This window comes from Opisthocomus hoazin, chromosome 3 (genome assembly GCF_030867145.1).
Source record: "Opisthocomus hoazin isolate bOpiHoa1 chromosome 3, bOpiHoa1.hap1, whole genome shotgun sequence".
In the NCBI taxonomy this organism is placed as follows: domain Eukaryota; kingdom Metazoa; phylum Chordata; class Aves; order Opisthocomiformes; family Opisthocomidae; genus Opisthocomus; species Opisthocomus hoazin.
This window is the reverse complement of record NC_134416.1, coordinates 83,698,238-83,718,746: the sequence shown is the minus strand read 5'-3', so window position 1 is coordinate 83,718,746 and position 20,509 is coordinate 83,698,238. Positions and strand designations below refer to the sequence as shown.

Sequence of the window (20,509 nt, the reverse complement as noted above, 5' to 3'; positions counted from 1 at the left end):
AGCTAAGGATATTCTGGCTGCAGCCTTGCCTGATGGTGTGCTGGAGAGTTGGCACTGTGGGAAGGGAGGTTTTCCACAGGCTATTGCTAGGGCACTAGTGAGTGCACTGTGTGGCATAAAATGCGGGAATGATCAGGAAGTTTCCCTTTAAGTACCTGTGGGACTACTAGAAAATTTGCATGCAAGCAAAACAGCCTAAGAAAGCTGAAACAGTACCTTTATTTTCAGAAAACCTAAGAAAGACATAATCATCGTATGTGTTTCTGTTTGAGCTTAAGGTGAATTTGACCCATCTGGTCACTGAATCTTAGATTTCTCAAAAGGAGGAGTCTAAGACATGTTTGAATGTATGCGATCTGTGCATACATACTGTATGCTTATAAGATTCCAAAGTGATAAATGACAAATGACAGTTACAAAACTACAGAAGTCTAAAGTGATTTTGGATATGATGGAGACATCAGTGACACTTCATGTAATTTACTCGTTGACTGATGGAAACTGTCAGTCACTGAGAAGCCACTGGGAAAGATGTCACGAAACAAATTGGATTTTCACAAGATTGTTAGTTTGTGAAATAACCTCACAGAATAGATTTTTTCCCGAAAGCTCTTAAATGGAAACCATTAAAAAGAACATCATTAACAATTAGATAAAACATGGAAATATAAGCAAGTTAAAATAACTTTTTAAGAGCATATTTCAGACTTGGAAAAACCAGAGTATATTTTTTTGAGACACAAATACACAGAACAGTACTATGTATGCTCTGAAGGAAACCCACAAGAGGCTTCTGTGTATTGAAACAAATATGACAAGAGCCATTTCTCATTTAACCTTAAGTTATTTGACATCTCCTTGTTTGTTGTTTCACAGCTTCACTGCGTGCATTCCACTAGATAGTATATGATTTCTGTTGTTTCAAGCTTTACTACTTTTAAACAGACTTAAAAATAGAACTTAAATTTTTAACAACAATGTTGAGGGAAGAAAATACAACTATTATTTATTCTCTTTAGATGGGGTTTTTTTCTTTTTTTCTGTCATACCATATCTTAGGATCTAGCAAAAAATAAGCAACTTTGTATTCATAGGAAGTTCAGGCATGAGCAAGGATGTTCCTCGTACATGTGAAGCCTTTGTGTGTGAATACATGGGGTTTTAAGTATAAGCATTGTATTAATTTTGAACCTTGCTTTTTGTGTTTGAAGACTCTGATAGATTGGATATTTTAGCTGTAGAATGGTCTTTGAAAATCTTTGCATTTTCCATTATTTTTATTTTTACCTGGTTTATTTTAGGAAGAGATTTATTAACTTGATCTTTCACAGAAGATGTGAAATACATGTATATGGATGCAGGTTTTAGTGAAAAACTAACACAAGGTAGATGAACTTTCAGAAAGATCTAACAGAAGCTATGATTTTCCCTTCAGATGTCTTATTCCAAGTAGCTGATAGATTTGTCAGGGTTTCCTGTGTTTCTTCAAAAGACAGAATGGTTAGCCACACAATTAATGTTCCTAATTAAAAAGAGGCATGTTTGTATGATGTCTCTGAATTATATGGATATTAATGCAAGTGAATGTGGCACAGAAGGAAGTTGTGTGATTTTTCTGTCGCAGTTCTCAATCAGAGATCTAAATGCAAAATCTAGTATGGAAGTGTCATATGGATTGGTGGGTCCCCTTTGAGCACTATTGCCTGTAATCATGGGGGGTTAATCATGGGGTTAGAAGGAGCATTAAACAGTGCTTTCATTTGTGTCTTAAATCTTTGTAAGTGTGCGAGAAAACTTTTGCTGATGTATAAAAAAATCTAAATCGTCATCTTTGCAGTGGTAATGCTAAAGAGCAAAGAACGTGAGATAGTAGCCTGCTTACCCTAGGCATTTTGTATAATCAATGCAGAGACACCTAAGTGTTCTCTGTAGCACACTGTATTGCTTATCCAGGAACTGAAGGAGGAATCGAGAAGCTTGGTGAGTTGAGTGGGTTTGAGTGCTTACCTTGATAGGAACGCTACGTATAAATAAATAGGTGGGGAGCAGAAGTGTTCTAGAGTGGTGATGTGGGATGGGAGCGAAACCTTGCTGTCACTTAAGCTGTTGCTGTAAAGAGAGACTATGTTGGTTATTGATGGGAGGAAACAAATCAAAAGCTGGTAATTGGGTAGGAGTTGAGAGGAGGGGGGAGTCTGAAATGCATTTGCAAATGTATGTGCAGGGGAGGGTGGATTTGATGTACAAAAGTGTATTCTTCTCCACTGTATTTTGGTTGTCAAAGCTATGACCAGCATGCGTTTGCTGGAATATGTTTAATAACCACTGCCCTTTAAAACCATACTAAAGAACTGCAGGACTGAACCCACTATGAGAAGAATAAATTTGCCTGTATTGTTTAACTGAAGCAGGCTGTCACAGGAGTCATTTCATGACATTTTGGAGCTCATCCAGCAGTTCTTTTAAATAGTAGCTACTTAAATATAATCTTTATTTTGGAAGTTTGCCTATTATTAATGTGCAGAATATCCACTAATAGTTTTGTTTTAGGAGTACAATTTTGTCATTTAGATTGGTGATTCACATTTAAAACTGTATTGTATCAAGTCCTTATGAAAGCTAAATCCCAAGCACTATCAAGTACTTTTGTACAGTGCCATACAAAATGGTTGAGAACTGTTTTCAGTTGAATATAATTTTTTTTTAAAACCCAGGTATTTGAAGTTGCTGTATTACTGTCTTCCTTCTGGTTTCTCTTACATCCATGTACAAATTTTGGCATCTTTTCCTGTACAATTTACAAATATAAAAAAGTATGTCCAGATAGCTACAGCAATAATCTGTGATGTGATGATCTTCTTTCTTAATTATTCAACATGTACGACTCCAATCTCTGTATTACCTCTTCCCAATTTACACAGAATGCAACAGCTAAACTTGCATTACTTTCATATTACCGCTTTTTTACCTGCTTCCATTAACCTTGCCTTCCCTCAAAACTGCTTTTTATAGACCTTCAAGATTTTACACAATTTTTTTCATCCAACTCTAACCTTCATCTTCTTCATTTTCCCCTCAACTAATAAAACTTCTCTCTTACCAGCTAATTTTTTTCTATGGTTAACTCAGTGCATTATCTTCTGCTGCTCTGTTGCATGGATCTCCTCCCACTCTGGAACTACTGCCTTTTGTTCAATCAAGTCATGTTTTAAACCTGCCTTTTTTTTTTTTTTTTTTTTTTAGTATAGTTCCCAGTGCAAGACAGTTTATAATAATGTGAAGGGAAAAGAAAAAGATGACAAAGCATCCTAAGCTACAGCATCTTCTCCTTCTCCCATCTTGCATCATACCTGAATTTGGGTATAGGTCATGGTAGAAGTCAAGACATGTGACCAGCTTTCAAAGGATGAGCTTCTGTAATTTAAGAGGTTTTTAAATTTTATATATGATGAAGTTTCAGCACATTGTTAATGCAAATTAATAGTCAGAGCTTTACTTGTAGTTGTGACTCTGGTCCTGGATAGATTCCGTATTCCCAGTGGCGAAATCTCAAAATTCACTTTTCTGTAAGCCCCTTATTATACAGGAAGCACAGATGCTTTTTTGTAGGAGATTACAAAAAGTAGGTTAACAGTAAAGCTAGGGAAGAATAGAGTTTTAAGGCTGTTCAAGAAATGTCATCATTGCAGTAGTTCCCCTCCAGACTGAAAAATTTTTTTTGCCCTTCTAAAAAAATATGTAATTAGTTATGTGAAATCAACAAAATGATGTACTTAAAACAAAGGAAAAACAGTACCATAAACTGCGATTGCATTTGCTAACAAATACGATGAAAGTAAAAGTTAAAAATGCTTTAAATGTCTGGTCATTGTTTTTCTTATTAATCCCTGTTCAGTGAGGTGGACTAGCATATTATTATTCGGGTTTAATGGGTAAAAAAGATTTTTCACAAACAGTTTTCATTTACTGAGGTGTGGAAACATGTAGTATAGCATCTTCATTCGGGGACAGCATTACGAGGTCTCTGAAAGTACATGTTGCTTTAAAAATTGTTGTCCACAGCTATGTATTTTCTCTCTCAAGAGTGTGCCAGGGATATTTGGAAAGCATGTTTGTAAGGGCCACTTAACAGCATTGCTGGATAAATTGAAAGAAACTTCTGAAATGCCATTTATGTCATATTTTGTGACAGTTCATAAGGAAGTTAATGACTACATGATCCTGTTGAAATTGAGGTCTGTGCTGACTCAGCTGTTACCAGGAGGCAGATACCTTTCCAAACCATAGGGCTTCCTGCTAGATGGGTGAGGGAATATTAAAGAAAAAGTCCCATGGACTGGCTATTCTGGATGCTGTTTCTCTTTGTGGTCGCAACTCATGTGCCGTAGTGTGTGCTTTGTAAAAAACTGCAGTGGGTTTTCCTTGTCTTAGTCAGATACGTGTGTTTGCTTTTCACTAGGCTTTATGAATAACTCGTAAATACAGGCTTGTGTGTACTGTACGGCAATGCAAGTGAATAAAATACAGCCTATGAATGTTGTGCAGTGCAGAGCTCAGGTCTGTGCAGAACATGGGAACTGTGGCTGTGCTTGGGCAGAGGTGCATCCAGCCCAGTGCCTGGTCTCTGGCAGGAGCACACAGCACAGGTCTTAGGAAAGAGGATGAGACCCCAGCAAGCAGCTAGTGGGACTTTTCCTGAACATTGCTGCAGTGTCAGGCTCAGGACATGCCTGAATTTCACACCGCAAAATGGGAGTGTGTAGGTATTTCAAAACTGGCAGTGGATCCTTTTTCTGAGGATCCATCCAATTCCATTTTGAAGCTATGTAATTTTTTAAAATCAACGCGATCGTGTAGTAAGGACTGTCGACTGAACTGCTACTACTCAGAATACCTGAAAGCATATTTTTACAACAGAACAGCTTGTGTTGTATGCCATGTTGATGGTGTTGACCATCTTTTGGGCCTTAAGAAAATGTATTTGCTTTGCCAATAACAGTACTAACTGGAAAAGGAGCAGGCAAGTGTGTTATAGAGAGAAAGGAGAAGGTGAAATGCAGGTATGTGTATGTAGATCCCTGAATTGCTACAGTTCTTCCCTCTCCATTTCCTTTTCCTGCACTAGCTGACACTTCTTCCCTCCCCTAGCTCATTTTCACGCCTGTCCTTTGGCTATTAAACTTCCTCTGATTTTCCTTCCAGCTGTCTCCACTTCTCAGACCTTCATTTGCAAACAACGATTACGATTTTGTTTTTCCATTAAGGTTATTTTGTAAGGGGAAAAAACTGTGCTGGCTTTGTAGTCTGTCTGAGGAGGAGAATCCCACCTTCGTCAGACTGACTTGTGATGGCCAGACTGAGGATCACGGTTCAGTGGACGTCCCAAGTGATGCATGAGGGAAGATGCTCTGGGTGACTGGACCAGGAGAGTAGCTGTGAGGGGAAGGAAACTGGGGCTTGAGAGGATACCAAAAAGGCCGAGGTCCTAAGAGATAACAAAGAGAAAAAGTGATTTGAAAGAGCTGAGATTTTGCTGGACCTTGGGCCTAGGTAGTGCTGATTTGACTACTTGTATTCTTATCTCTAAGCTGCTTGTGGTGCTTTTCTGTGTGGACCTGCTGGGTCGGCTGGTGCTTGCTCGAGGAAACTGTGGTCTGCTGGCGCTATGCCCCACTGATGAGGCAGATGTACCCACGGTGTGATAAATGAGATCTGCAGCGTTATTACAAACTTCTTGCTTCACTCAGGCCACTGTTCCTGAAGGAGTGCTTCATTTCCGGAGAGCACAAGTATCACAGCTCTTTGAGCAGCGCTGGAGAACTAGCTTTGATGACAGATTCTTCTTTTGCAAGTTGTCATCATCAGCTACAGATATTAGCAGAGTTTTGGCAGAATGTCACTATGAATTTAAGGACTGATTTTTGATTGTGTTAGTCAATGGCAGCTGATGGGTGACTGCCTCTTGCAGATCTGAAAATTCATGCCACTGCAGAAAAGAATGGTAATGTTAAAAAAAAGTTGAAGGAACTCAGTAATCAGTTTGTTAATTGAAACTGACTCTCACTTTATGAGAATACAAATTAGAATATGCTACTCTGCTGCATAGCAAACAGTCTGCATTGCTGGGTCCAGTGATGAGACAAGGTAGTGTACGGCTGGATTATTTCACTACAGAAGCTCTATAGCCTCCAGTCTCATCTTAATGTTTAATGAGGTGATTTTTGAGCTATTGCTCTAATCTAATTGTGTATCTGAGTGATATACAAATTGTTTTTCTAAAGATACACTGAGTAAGGGATGTATTTCAAAGTAATTACATTATAAAGAGGAATAGCTTTTATTTGTGCATTTGACAGGGGAACAGGATTAATCACTGTAGTAAAAACTACTGTTTGTTTTTTTGGAAACAAGATGTAAATGAGTTTTGGTATTTATTCACCTTGTGTCTATATATTATTAGAAGAAGGGTGACTAAAAAGAAAAAAAATAGTTAATTTGTGAAGAAAGTGATATGTGAATGACACACAACTTTCACATTTTTCACTGGAGGAGAGGTGAGCACTGTTACTTTAAACTGATGTAGCGCTCTTGATGCACCCTCCCTGCCTCCATCCCTTTTTCCTTCTGGGCTCCAGAGCTTGTCGCTTGTGGTGTTGCCAGGTCTGGGAACTGAGAGCATACACATTGCCTGAGAATTTAGCTAGATTTTTTGCTAAGTGTGATGACAGGGCATTTTTTACATATTCCTTTCTCTAGCAATCTTCCTCTCGGATGATTTGTATGTATTTGAGGAGTTTGGCTTTAAAAAATCAAGAGCCATTACAGGAAAAGACACTGAGCTACATCGTAGGGGTGTTCATGTATTCCAGTTTTATGACCATATGACTGATGATACCCTTTTTTCCAATTTTTCTGTATGATTACAAGCAATACACAACAGCGTGGTCTTTTTGTGCTAACGATGAAACAATAGTTCTCCCTGTCTGCGCATTATTTGCAGCAGCAAGCAAATGTTCTATTTTTTAATAAATTGTAAAAAGGTACCAGTAGCAGTACAGCGGACAAACTAGGTATTTTTAATAAAATAGACATGACCAAAGATGAAATAATTATTATTAATTATTTTAAAGTGTGTACAGTAGCAATATGTGAGAACATCTTTCTTTGGACTCATAATTCTGTTCTAATGAACCCATACAATGTATATATAGTCTGTTTCGTTAGACAAGTACTTTTTTCAGGTTCGTGCTTGCGCACAAAGGTGCATATTGTCTGGAGTAGGTAGTTAGCATGAGTAAAACTTAATCAAACTTTTACTGTTTTGCAAGCTAAGAAGTGGAGCGGAGCACCCAGGGAAGTGGAATGAGTCTCCCACAGAAAATCAAATTAGCAGTGTCTGCGAAGGTAGCCACTGGTGTGCCCGTAAAGAAATCCCAGACCTGCTTGTGGATCATGGAAGGGTTTGGGTTGGAAGAGACCTTATAGATCATCTCGTTCCAACCCCTGTGCCATGGGCAAGGACACCTTCCACTACACCAGGTTGCTCAAAGCCCCATCCAGCCTGGCCTTGAACACCAGGGAATGGACATCCACAGCTTCTCTGGGCAACCTGTTCCAGTGTCTCACCACCCTCATAGTAAAGAATTTCTCTCTTATAGCTAATCTAGATCTACCCTCTTTCGGTTTAAAACCATTACCCCTTGTCCTATCACTACAGATACTTGTAAAAAGTCCCTCCCCTGCTGTCTTGTAGGCCCCCTTCAGGTACTGGAAGGCTGCTATAAGGTCTCCCTGGAGCTTTCTTTTCTGAACAGCTCCCAGCTCTCTCAGCCTTTTCTCACAGGAGAGGTGTTCCAGCCCTCTGATAATTTTTATGGCGCTCCTCTGGACCCGCTTCAACAGGTCCATGTCCTCCTTGTGCTGAGGACTCCAGAGCTGGATGCAGGACTCCAGGTGGGGTCTCACCAGAGAGGGGCAGAATCACCTCTCTCGACCTGCTGGCCACACTTCTTCTGATACAGCCCAGGGTATGGTTGCCTTTCTTGGCTGCGAACGGACACTGCCGCGTCATATTGAGCTTCTGGTAAACCAACACCCCCAAGTCCTTCGCTTCAGGGCTGCTCTCAATCCGTTCACTGCCCAGCCTGTATTTGTGCTTGTGATTGCCCCGACCCAGGTGCAGGACCTTGCATTTGGCCTTGCTGAACTTCATGAGGTTCTCACAAGCCTGCCTCTCAAGCCTGTCCAGGTCCCTCTGGATGGCATCCCTTCCCTCCAGCATTTTGACCCCATTACACAGCTTGGTGTTGCTGGCAAACTGGCTGAGGGTGCACTCAATCCCACTGTCCATGTCACTGAAAAAGACGTTAAATAGCATTGGTCCCAATACCGACCCCTGAGGAATACCACTTGTCACTGGTCTCCACTTGGACATCGAGCTATACCCAGAACTCGTCCTGAAACTGGCACCTTTTAACCATGCCAAACTATGTTGTTTGTATACTCATATTGACAGAAGTTCATAATTCACTGAAAGTGCAGTTAAACTGACACTTAACAGAATCAGCAAAGACAATTATTTGAAAGCATCTTTGTTGCTGGACAGCTGCATTTAGTGTGTCAAGTCTTTTATGCAGCAGCTTATTTTAATCAAACAAAAGAAAATGTAATTTATAATTCAGAGGTAAATTGTACTTCCAACAGGGTGTATTTTAACTGATCTAGAAATATTGACATCCTGATTATTTTATTTTAAATAGATGACGTCAGTGCCTGGAGGGAATAGTCTCTAAATTAATCTGCTTGGACCTAGGAGTAGCAGTTACATGCCTGGCGTGCTTAGCTGTTCACACTTTTTCTCTTTAGCAATAGGTATCTTTTGTTGGCTCAGCTAAAATAGAAAATCTTGAACTGCTATTTTTTTTCCTCATAAAATACTGTTGATGGAGAAGCTAAATACTATGTTTGTAACAAATACATTTACCTGATGGGCCTCATTCAGCTTTACATTTCCCCTAGGCAAGCTAGATCAAAAAAAGTGAATGAGGGAAAGAGTAAGTGCACAAGACCCTTTACATAGAGAAATAAAATCATGTATTGAAATGTGTTAAATTTTATAATTCTTCTTTTTTTTTTTCTTTTTGCATCCTCAGATTGTTTTACAGACTTGTAAAATGCAATTTTTTAGAAGTCTGATTAAGGATCTGTGCTAGAAACACTGTATAAATAATATAGGCCCATGTGCTGGTTCGCAAATGTACGACAACAGTTAAAAAGACGGTCGGTGTCACTATTATGGATATGTTTTGAAGAGTTTTGACTTGATCATTATATTTAATTGTTGAGAGAGATTTGCATATGGAGATTATACAGAAATCAAGGAAACTAGCCTAAAATGTCGTGTTTGGAGTTCTCTTGGCTTTTGTGCATTATGCAGCAGGCTGACCATCACTTCTTGGCACAACAGTTGCACGTGCAGTAAGGAGAAGGGTCTGTTTCAGGGGAGACTCCTCTGCCTGTGTCAAGGCTTCTGACTCTCAGCTGCCGTGTCTCAGAGCGGCGTGGGTGTGGAGCGCGGGTGCTGGCTCCTCAAGCTCGCTCTCACAGCAGCTCTCAGGCAGAGACAGAACTTGTGTGGTGGTCCTTGCTCGAGGATGCCCCGGAGGGAGTGGTCTAACCCCTGCAAACTGACTTGTTTGTTGGGAATTTTGGGGCTTTTTGAGTTGGGGGTGTGGGGGGGGGGTTTGGGTGTGGGGGAGTGTGTGGTTTTTTATTTGGTTGGGTTTTTTTGTTTTGTTTTGGTTTGTTGGTGTGTTGTGTGTTTGTGGTGGGGTTTTTTTGTGGTTTTTTTTTCTTACTCTAGCAGTTTATTAGGTGCAGTCTCCAGACTCCTTTTTCTTTCTTCTTCTGTGCATATCATGGTGTAATGAAGTGGATAGTGAGTTCCTGTTCCTCCCAGTTGCTCAGCTGACTTAAAACTTGTCCGTTTCTCAGGCAAGAACTTATCATGAGGTTTCTGTCTGCTATCTAGATTTACTGGTCTCTTGTCTGATTAGGGTCACTGAAGACTCTCTGCGTAGTTGCAAGTAAGCTTTTACTTGCAGTTCCTCACAGTTTATTTAATACATTGTTTTGGTTTCGGCTGCCGCCGGCAACAAAAGCGCCACGCGGCCGCCCCTCCCCCCGCCGGCGTGCGGAGGAGAATGAAAAGAAAGAGGCAGAAACTGGTCGGTCGGGATAAGGGCAGTTTAACAGAACAGCAAACAGAGGGAAAACAGGAACAACAACGATACAGATAAGGAGAAAACACAACCACGAACCGTACAACAGCCGCTCTCCCGAAACCGGACCGGCGCTGCGCCCGCCCAAGCCGCGAGAGCCTTCCCGCCGCACCGCCCCCCCCCCACCGGAACCCAGCGTGACGTCACATGGTATGGAATACCCGGCTCTGTTTGGCCAGGTGGGGTCAGCCCCCACCCCCCGGCTGTGACCCTTCCTGGAGTCCGGTGAAAATTAACCCTGTTCTGGCCAAACCCAGGACATTATCCACCCCTTATTCCATACCATCTACGTCATGCCCAGGTCCCCCATTGTCCGGTTGATCACCACCACTTCTCCTGTCTCCAGATATCATTCCTTTAGTCTATGGATCATCACTCTAAAGTGTCCATTGAGTTCATTTAATCCATGACTTCAGGCTCCATCTGTCGTAATGATCTTCCGTGGCAGGGGAGGTGATGTGTGGTGATGGGCGGTCACTTGCTGCATCTGGAGCTCACAGCTGATGCATCTGGTGCGGCCCGTGCCCACAGTCTGCAGGAGATGTTGATCTTGATGAAGTTGCTGGATGCCAGTTGTTGAAAACCAGGTCCAGTTCCATCATCGCTGTGCTCTGCTAGGTTTTCATTGAAAAAGTCCATCCTTCTTTAATCTGGACGATTCTTACTATGCTACTACTGGTACAAAATATAACAATTATAACAGTGATAACAGACAGTGACAGGGTTATTTAACAACTAACTTTATACAATTTATTTATGGACTATTCTCGCCCAAAATTAAATCCCCATGAGGTACACATCGGACTTCCCCATCCTTCCGCATTACCCACCAGGTACACCCAGGTCCTTGAGCAAAAACAATCCCCCGGACGGGCTTGCCTTTGCCCGAGGCAGGACTAACCCAAACTGTCTTCCCTAACATGTTCCGCATGTGCACTACAGGGACTTTATCCCCTTCTACTGGGCGCTGAGGTTTTGACTGGGCAGGACCAGCCCGGTTGGTGGACCCTCTGGTGTTAACCAACCAGGTGGCCTTTGCTAAATGGGTGTCCCAATTTTTGAAAGTCCCACCCCCCATTGCCCTCAAAGTGGTTTTTAGCAGCCCATTGTAACGTTCGATCTTTCCAGAGGCTGGTGCATGGTAGGGGATGTGATACACCCACTCAATACCGTGTTCTTTGGCCCAGGTGTCTATGAGGCTGTTGCGAAAGTGAGTCCCATTGTCCGACTCGATTCTTTCGGGAGTGCCATGCCGCCACAGGACTTGTTTTTCCAGGCCCAGGATGGTATTCCGGGCAGTGGCATGGGGCATAGGGTAGGTTTCCAGCCATCCGGTGGTGGCCTCCACCATTGTGAGCACATAGCGCTTGCCTTGGCGGGTTTGTGGCAGTGTGATGTAGTCAATCTGCCAAGCCTCCCCGTATTTATATTTTAGCCATCGTCCTCCATACCACTGAGGCTTTACCCGCTTGGCTTGCTTGATTGCAGCGCATGTTTCACATTCATGGATAACCTGTGCGATAGTGTCCATGGTCAAGTCCACCCCTCGGTCACGAGCCCATCTGTATGTCGCGTCTCTTCCTTGGTGGCCCGAGGTGTCATGGGCCCACCGAGCTATAAAGAGTTCACCCTTATGTTGCCAGTCCAGATCCACCTGAGCCACTTCAATCTTAGCAGCCTGATCTACCTGGTGGTTGTTTTGATGTTCTTCAGTGGCCCGACTCTTAGGGACGTGGGCGTCCACGTGACGGACTTTTACAGCCAACTGCTCTAGCCGGGCAGCAATATCTTGCCACAATGGGGCAGCCCAGATAGGTTTGCCTCTGCGCTGCCAGTTGTTCTTCTTCCATTGCTGCAGCCACCCCCACAAGGCATTGGCCACCATCCAAGAGTCGGTGTAAAGATAGAGCACTGGCCACTTCTCTCGACTGGCAATGTCTAAAGCCAGCTGGATGGCTTTCACCTCTGCAAACTGGCTGGACTCACCTTCTCCCTCGGCAGTTTCCGCGACTTGTCGTGTAGGGCTCCATACAGCAGCCTTCCACCTCCGCTGCTTCCCCACAATGCGACAGGACCCATCCGTGAACAGGGCATACTGTTTCTTATCTTCTGGCAGCTGGTTATACAGTGGGGCCTCTTCAGCACGTGTCACCTCCTCCTCTGGTGATGCTCCAAAATCTTTGCCTTCTGGCCAGTCCATGATGACCTCCAGAATTCCTGGGCGACTGGGGTTTCCCATTCGGGCACGCTGGGTGATCAGAGCGACCCACTTACTCCACGTAGCATCGGTGGCATGATGCGTAGAGGGGACCCTCTCTTTGAACATCCAGCCCAGGACCGGCAATCGTGGAGCTAGGAGGAGCTGTGCTTCAGTGCCGACCACTTCTGAAGCAGCTCGAACGCCTTCATATGCTGCCAGAATCTCTTTTTCAGTGGGAGTATAGCGGGCCTCGGATCCTTTGTATCCCCGGCTCCAGAACCCCAGGGGTCGACCTCGAGTCTCCCCTGTTGCTTTCTGCCAGAGACTCCAGGTTGGGCCATTCTCCCCGGCTGCGGTGTAGAGCACGTTTTTGACATCTTGCCCTGACCGGACTGGACCAAGGGCTACGGCATGAACTATCTCCCGTTTAATTTGTTCAAATGCCTGTCGTTGCTCAGGGCCCCATTCAAAATCATTCTTCTTCCGGGTCACGTGGTACAGAGGACTCACAATTTGGCTGTAATTTGGGATGTGCATCCTCCAAAAACCCACAACACCCAGGAAGGCCTGTGCTTCCTTTTTGCTGGTGGGTGGAGACATAGCTGCTATTTTGTTGATGACATCCATTGGGATTTGACGGCGCCCATCCTGCCATTTTATTCCCAAAAACTGGATCTCTTGCGCAGGTCCCTTTACTTTACTTCGCTTAATGGCGAAACCGGCTTTCAGAAGGATCTGAACTATTTTCTCCCCTTTCTCGAAAACCTCCTCCGCTGTGTCGCCCCATATAATGATGTCGTCGATGTACTGCAGATGTTCTGGGGCTTCACCCTTTTCCAGTGCAGTCTGGATTAGTCCATGGCAAATGGTGGGACTGTGTTTCCACCCCTGGGGCAGTCGATTCCAGGTGTACTGGATGCCCCTCCAGGTGAAAGCAAACTGTGGCCTGCACTCTGCTGCCAAAGGGATGGAGAAGAATGCATTAGCGATGTCAGTTGTAGCGTACCACTTGGCTGTCTTTGACTCCAGCTGATATTGAAGTTCTAGCATGTCTGGCACGGCAGCACTCAGCAGTGGTGTGACTTCATTCAGGCCACGGTAGTCTATTGTCAGTCTCCACTCTCCAGTAGATTTTCTCACTGGCCATATGGGACTATTAAAGGGTGAGTGAGTTTTGCTGATCACTCCTTGACTCTCCAGCTGGCGGATCAGCTGATGAATGGGGAGAAGGGAGTCTCGGTTGGTACGATACTGTCGCCGGTGCACCGTTGTGGTTGCGATGGGTACCTGTTGTTCTTCAACCCTCAGCAACCCCACAACGGAAGGATCCTCCGAGAGACCAGGCAAGATGGACAGCTGTTTAATTTCTTCCGTCTCCACAGCAGCTATGCCAAAAGCCCACCGATACCCCTTTGGGTCCTTGAAATAGCCTCTCCTAAGATAGTCTATCCCAAGGATGCACGGAGCCTCGGGGCCAGTTACAATGGGGTGCTTCTGCCAGTCCTGCCCAGTGAGGCTCACTTCAGCCTCCAGTAGACTCAGCTCTTGGGACCCCCCTGTCACTCCAGAAATGCAAATGGACTCTGACCCTTTGAACTCTGATGGCATTAAAGTACACTGTGCACCAGTGTCCACTAGAGCTTTATACTCTTGTGGATCTGACGTGCCAGGCCACCGAATCCACACCGTCCAATAGACACGGTTGTCCCTTTCCTCCACCTGGCTGGAGGCAGGGCCCCTCTAATCCTCGTCAGAGAAATTGCTGCTCACCTGCTGTAAAAATGACTTGGAGGTCCCCTCCAGAGGATCGGAATCAAGGTCAAACTGTCTACCTGGTCTGGAGAGCTGGCTTTTGGAAACTGGAGCGGCATTTTTCCTAACAGAGTCCCCTTTTGTGATTGTTTTACCTCGCAACTCACGTACTCGTGCCTCTAGACTTGAGGTGGGTTTTCCATCCCACTTCCTCATGTCCTCTCCGTGGTCACGCAGGTAAAACCACAGGGTGCCCCGTGGTGTGTAGCCTCTGTATTCCCTCTCCTGAGCAGGGAAACGCTTGCCCCTAATAGCTGAGACACTGGCCCGTACAGGTGGGGAGTAGGACATGTTCTCTTTGATTTGCCGCACCTCCCGGGCCAGTTTCTCCACAGCTGAGACAAGAGAGGAAGAGAGACTTTCCTCATATTGGCGGAGTCTGACAGCCACCTCGTCCACTGTTGGTGTGTCTTTACCTTTCCAGTTTACAACTGCCAGTGAGTTGGCATGCGAGGAGGGTGCACTCCGCACAAACTTCCTCCACATGGATTGTGAGCACTGGAGTTCATCTGGGTCTGTAGGTACCTGCTCATCGTCTGTGTCACAGTAAACCAGCTCCCGCACAGCCAATTCCCTCAAGTACTGAATACCCCTCTCCATATTGGTCCACTTGCCAGGATAGCATACAAAATCGTCACTGAAGGGGTACCTCTCCCTCACACCTGACAGAAGTCTCCTCCAGAGGCTGAGGACTTGTTCCTTTTTCCCAATGGCCTTGTCAATGCCCCCATCCCTGGCCAGGGATCCCAGCTGCTTGGCTTCCTTGCCCTCTAACTCCAAGCTGCTGGCCCCGTTATCCCAGCACCGCAGCAGCCAGGTGGCAATGTGCTCGCCTGGGTGGCGGCTGAAATCTTTCCGCATGTCTCTCAGCTCGCCCAGGGACAGGGACCGGGTGATGATCTCTGTCTGTATCTCCCGCGATGACCCTGGCTCATCGTCATCCCTCCCGGAGCGATCTGCTCTCTTTGCATCTTTCTTTAGTTTTACGGGGGCGACTGCTACTGGCACAGGTTGGTCATTGGGCTCAGCTGCGATGCCTGCAGCTGGAGCTGGAGCAGCTGCTGTGTCCACCGGGGAAACCGAGGCAGACCCTGCAGCTGTGGCAGCAGCAGTGCCAGTCTGGGGGGCTGTGACTGCCTGCTGGGCTGGAGGGGCTGCAGGGCCGGCTGGGGGGGCAGCGCCAGTTGCAGCGCCTGCCGCTTCGCTTCCCCCCCTTTCCCCTTTAGGGCACTGAACAGTGTTGAACAGGGCTCGGTAGGCATGGGCCAGACCCCAGCACATTGTGGTGATTTGTGTCTCTCTGGAATTCCCAGGGTGGCAGCACACTTTTTTCAGATATTTTACCAGATTGTCCGGATTCTGTATTTGTTCAGGGGTGAGTTTAAAACACACCGCAGGTGCCCACTGCTCTAGACATCTGCCCATGCTGTCCCACACACCCAGCCACTCACAGCTATCCGGCCCCGGGGCAGGTCTCTGCACGATGTTCTTAACGACTTGCTTAACCCTAAACAAAACCTGCAACCCATTCAGGAGGCATAACAAAAGGAGAGTGCTGCCCTGAGCATCCCATGGGTACTCAAAATTCTCAAAAGCCATTAGGACCAGCCTGAGGGAGAGAGGGGGGGCGAAAGAGTGGGGGAAGGTATCCCCTTCGGTTTTCCCCACAGATTGGGTTTGATTACTAACAAAATCTAAGACATAGGACCCGAGGTACGGAAATGACCGCAGTGCCGCATGCAAACACAAGCCTAGTTTCATACACAGTGATGCTATCATGTCATAAGTCGACATCATACAGTATAGCAAAATCATAATCCTGATCCTTTTCCCCGCGATGATGAACAGCACCACAGGGAACAAGTACAGCAAGTACGGATTCAAAAACCACAGCCATCTGATGAAAGACAGAAACATTTTTACCGGCGAGTATTTTAACACAGAAAAATGCGTATAACAAAATTTAACAAAATGTAAGAAAGCAGTTTTAACACCCGCTGCTCAGCCCTGCCGTTATCCGTGCCCCACGTCTGGGCGCCAATTTAATGTTTTGGTTTCGGCTGCCGCCGGCAACAAAAGCGCCACGCGGCCGCCCCTCCCCCCGCCGGCGTGCGGAGGAGAATGAAAAGAAAGAGGCAGAAACTGGTCGGTCGGGATAAGGGCAGTTTAACAGAACAGCAAACAGAGGGAAAACAGGAACAACAACGATACAGATAAGGAGAAAACACAACCACGAACCGTACAACAGCCGCTCTCCCGAAACCGGACCGGCGCTGCGCCCGCCCAAGCCGCGAGAGCCTTCCCGCCGCACCGCCCCCCCCCCACCGGAACCCAGCGTGACGTCACATGGTATGGAATACCCGGCTCTGTTTGGCCAGGTGGGGTCAGCCCCCACCCCCCGGCTGTGACCCTTCCTGGAGTCCGGTGAAAATTAACCCTGTTCTGGCCAAACCCAGGACATACATTTAAATTAATACATATAATAATAATTAATATACTTAATAAAATAGCACAATACATTTAAACAGGTAGAGGTCGAGGTAGAGAGAAACTTGAACTGTTACTGTTTTTCTCGGAGATATATTGTCAGAAGTGCATTCACATCTTTCTTTGTCTTGCCTTCAAAGTCTAAGCTTGTCTTTGGATGTGCTGATTGAGAGAAAGGACTGTTTCTTGCCTCCATTTTTACCATGTGAGATGTGTGCAGTGAGAGGAGGAGTTCAGCTAGGCAGGAAAAAAAATATTTTGGCCCCAAATTTCTCCTACAGCATGACTATACATGTAAACAATTATGTCAGAGACCAGCTATGGCATGTAAATAGCCTGTCTTTCCAGAGGATGCTGTTTGGATTTAGAGGCTGAGCAAAGGTATTGTTGTGAAGGAACCTTGCTTCTGTTACGGAGTTCTGCACACAGGGGATAGGTGGGGAGAAATCCTCTCGATACCTGCAGGATAAGAGACGTCAGACCTGTCCGCATTTACATCTTAGTCCTTATTAATCCAGGATTAGTCCCATGAAAGTCAGTATCCCTTTTGTAATGGAAACCATGGCATCCATAAATATGTACAGATTTAGTATCTGGATGAAGAGTACTGGTCCTTTTCTTTCTTTCTGGAGAAAGAGAATTCTGTCTTCGTTGTGTCCCGATAGAACTGTTTCTTGAAACCTCGCTGGGATATAAGAGGCTGGTTACATAAAGACCACAGAGCTTCATTTACAGCCAGGGAGACAAGAGAAGGTTGAACTTCCAGTATAAAAGTTTCATTTTATTCTTGTTTAATTTCTGTCCATTATATTCATATATTTCTGGGTATTTTGAGACTTCACAAATTAAAAGAAATAAAGTTTGTGTTTCCTTAATGCGAAAGTACCATATTCCTAGGTGTTGGAATACCTGCTGCTGTACTGTGTGCAAGAAAACCAGCTTCTGAGAATCTGTGATGTGGTATCTGTCCTTCATTTTGCTTCCTAAATACACATACATAATCTTACAGAAACCTGAATTAGAACTAGCTCTTAGTAATGTACTTGCATGATCTGTAAGTTAGTACTATCCATTAGCTGTGATATAATCAATATAAACTGGTTGAATTTGGATAAGAATAGTGCATAGTACTCGAAATACCACTCATGTGTTTAAGATGTTAATTTTACACAAATAGAAAGTTTCCACTTTATTAAACAGTACAGTGCAGTTTAGTGAGATCAAATGTGTTAGAAGTCAGTATGGCGGATTATTTTTTCCTGAATTGCTCCATTAATTAGCAGAATGACATTTCTGCCATTATGGAGTTGTCTCAAATCTCCAGTCTTCCCCTCTTGAAGGGCACTGATGTCTCATAACTGTGTGCAATCAGCCAGCAAGCTCGGTAAAGCTGCTAGTGGTGGACGTTTTTTGGGTGGCAGCAGTAGTTGTTGCCGTTTGGAGTGTTTGTTGTGATAAAGCCAAAGGAAATGGGTTTGATCTAAAATGATATTGACACCATGAATATTCTGTTGCTTATAAAATAAGTGTCTGGTTATTGGATGTTTCAAAAAATAAGGGAGTGGAACGTTCAACTTTATTCTGATACTGAACGAAAACCATTATATTGTTGATTGGTGTCTAGGTAGATTTTAGTAGAAAAGGGTCTTTAGCACTAGAGTCTGCGATACGCAGACTTGTCCATCACTCTTGGCAAGTTGGGTAGGGATTAAGCCAGTGTCAGAACCAGTGACTCCCCTCCTGTAGAGCAAAAGTGCGTTGTCAGAGCATTGAGGTGAACCTTGTCCTACTGCTTTCTGTGCTGTGCTATACATACTCTACAGATAGGCCAAAAATACGTGCTCGAGGGCTGTGGTGCTGTTAAAACAGTAACATGCAGGAGCAATTACTTTCCTAATTCATACTCACAAGCACTCAATGCACTCTTTCCTTTGTAAGGAAGGCAGAGTGAGGGGCAGTGGATCCAAGCGAATGAGGAACATAGATTTATGTACATTTGCTGCATCTAAAAAAACCAAAATTGTTGCAAAACATTATTTTTCCCAACTCACATTACAAAATGAAACTTTAAAGTAGAAAAGCTGGGAATGAATAACAGTTTTTTGAATCATGATGGGTGATAAATCGTTATTCCTAAATTGTATAACTGATGATAAGATTAAGAAGTAATTAGAGGACAGCATACTTTTGAGGAATCAAATACTACACAGGCAGAAAGTAATGTTGTTTTGTTTTTAACATCAAGAGTTGTCCATTTTTTTTTTGTGGTTTTCTCTTGTGCTTGAGTAAATTTCTTTGAATTTTCCAGGTGCTTTTCCCACATGCGTGCAAGAAGAGTAGCCAGTTAAAAGAAGTGACTGCTGTGGAGGACAGCATGACCACCATGAAAGGAAGCTGCCTCCTCTCACTGCTGTTGGCAGGACTTGGGGTATTAGGAATACTGGAGCCAACAACAACAGAAGATACCCACTGCCACAGAGCTGAGCACCCAGTTATTGCATACAAAGGTAAGGGGTAAGCGCAAAAAACTTTTCCAGAAGTAGGCTAAGGATTGTGTAATCTCTTCAGGGAACCTCTGTTTTCAGTGTATAACGGTATGGAAAAAATAAGTGCATTCAGTGCTGTTACATAGTAAACTGCCCTGTATTCCATACAAGTACAACTAGGCTTGCAAAGTTTGTTCACAGTTTGGTGGTGAATGTGTCATTTAAAGGTGGGTGACTCATTTTCCTCTGTCATTAAAACCAACCTGTACAGTTGCATGTGGTTGTCCTTTCCAGGTGCAAGACTATAGGTCTACGCTTAATTTAATGAGATTTCTCTTGGCCCATTCCTCTAGCCCATCTAGGTCCCTCTGGAGTGCAGGCCTGCCCTCAAGCTTATCAACTGTTTCTCTGAATTTGGTGTTACATGCAAACTTTACAGACTGCACTCTGTTGACTCCCCTTTGTTGTTGATTAAGGTGTTAAACAGAACAGGTCCCAGGATCAACCCTTGAGATATTTCACGTGTTACCAGACTCATGGTGGAGTAAGGTCCATTAAACATTTACTCTCTGGGCTTGATCATCCAGCCGGCTTTTTAGCCATCTGGTTGCCCACCTGAAGAGACAGACCGTAACATTCTAACTTGCAGTGAGATAGTGTTGAAAGCCTTGAGATAATTGACATCCCCTGCTTTCCCCTCATCCTTAAAACTAAAACATAAAAGCAGAAGGCAATTGATTTGGTCAGGCATGATTTACCCGTGGCAAATCCATGCTGACTCTTCTCAGTCACCACCTTCTCCTCCATATGTCCAGAAAAGTGCATTCTGAGAGGACTAACTCCATAACTTTCCCAGGAACTTAAGTGAGATTGACTGGCTCATAGTTCCCACATTTGTTTTCCTGTGGTTACTGAGGACCTTGCTTGATCTCTGTGACTTCTCAGAGATGAAGAGTAGCCTGTTATCTCGGTGTCTGGATACAGGTTGTCTGATCCCATGGATTTATATATGTTGACATCTTGCAAATCATCCCTGACTCAGGCCGCATCTACTGCTGGTAGTTCTTGAACCCCTTCACTAAACACCAGATGCTTTTGAGACCTTGTTGGTGAAGACTGAAACAAAGGAGGTATTGAGTCCCTCAGCATCATCTGTGTCTGCTGGCACTAGATCACCTGCCCAGTTCAGCAACAGGCTTATATTTTCCCTGTTTGACCTTTCATTACTATTGTAGCAGTAGAAG

At 44.4% G+C, this 20,509-nt stretch overlaps 1 protein-coding gene across 11 annotated transcripts in view; it reads left to right on the top strand.

Annotated features, from left to right (window-relative positions):
* Nucleotides 1–20,509, top strand: part of SEMA5A (semaphorin 5A) — a 446,528-nt gene that overhangs the window by 101,907 nt on the left and 324,112 nt on the right. For all 11 annotated transcript variants that reach the window (XM_075416809.1, XM_075416808.1, XM_075416805.1 and 8 more), the window contains exon 3: nucleotides 19,088–19,286. In XM_075416809.1, coding sequence (XP_075272924.1) covers nucleotides 19,154–19,286 — 133 coding nt within the window. In that variant the 5' untranslated portion in view covers nucleotides 19,088–19,153. The remainder of the gene's footprint in view (nucleotides 1–19,087; nucleotides 19,287–20,509) is intronic.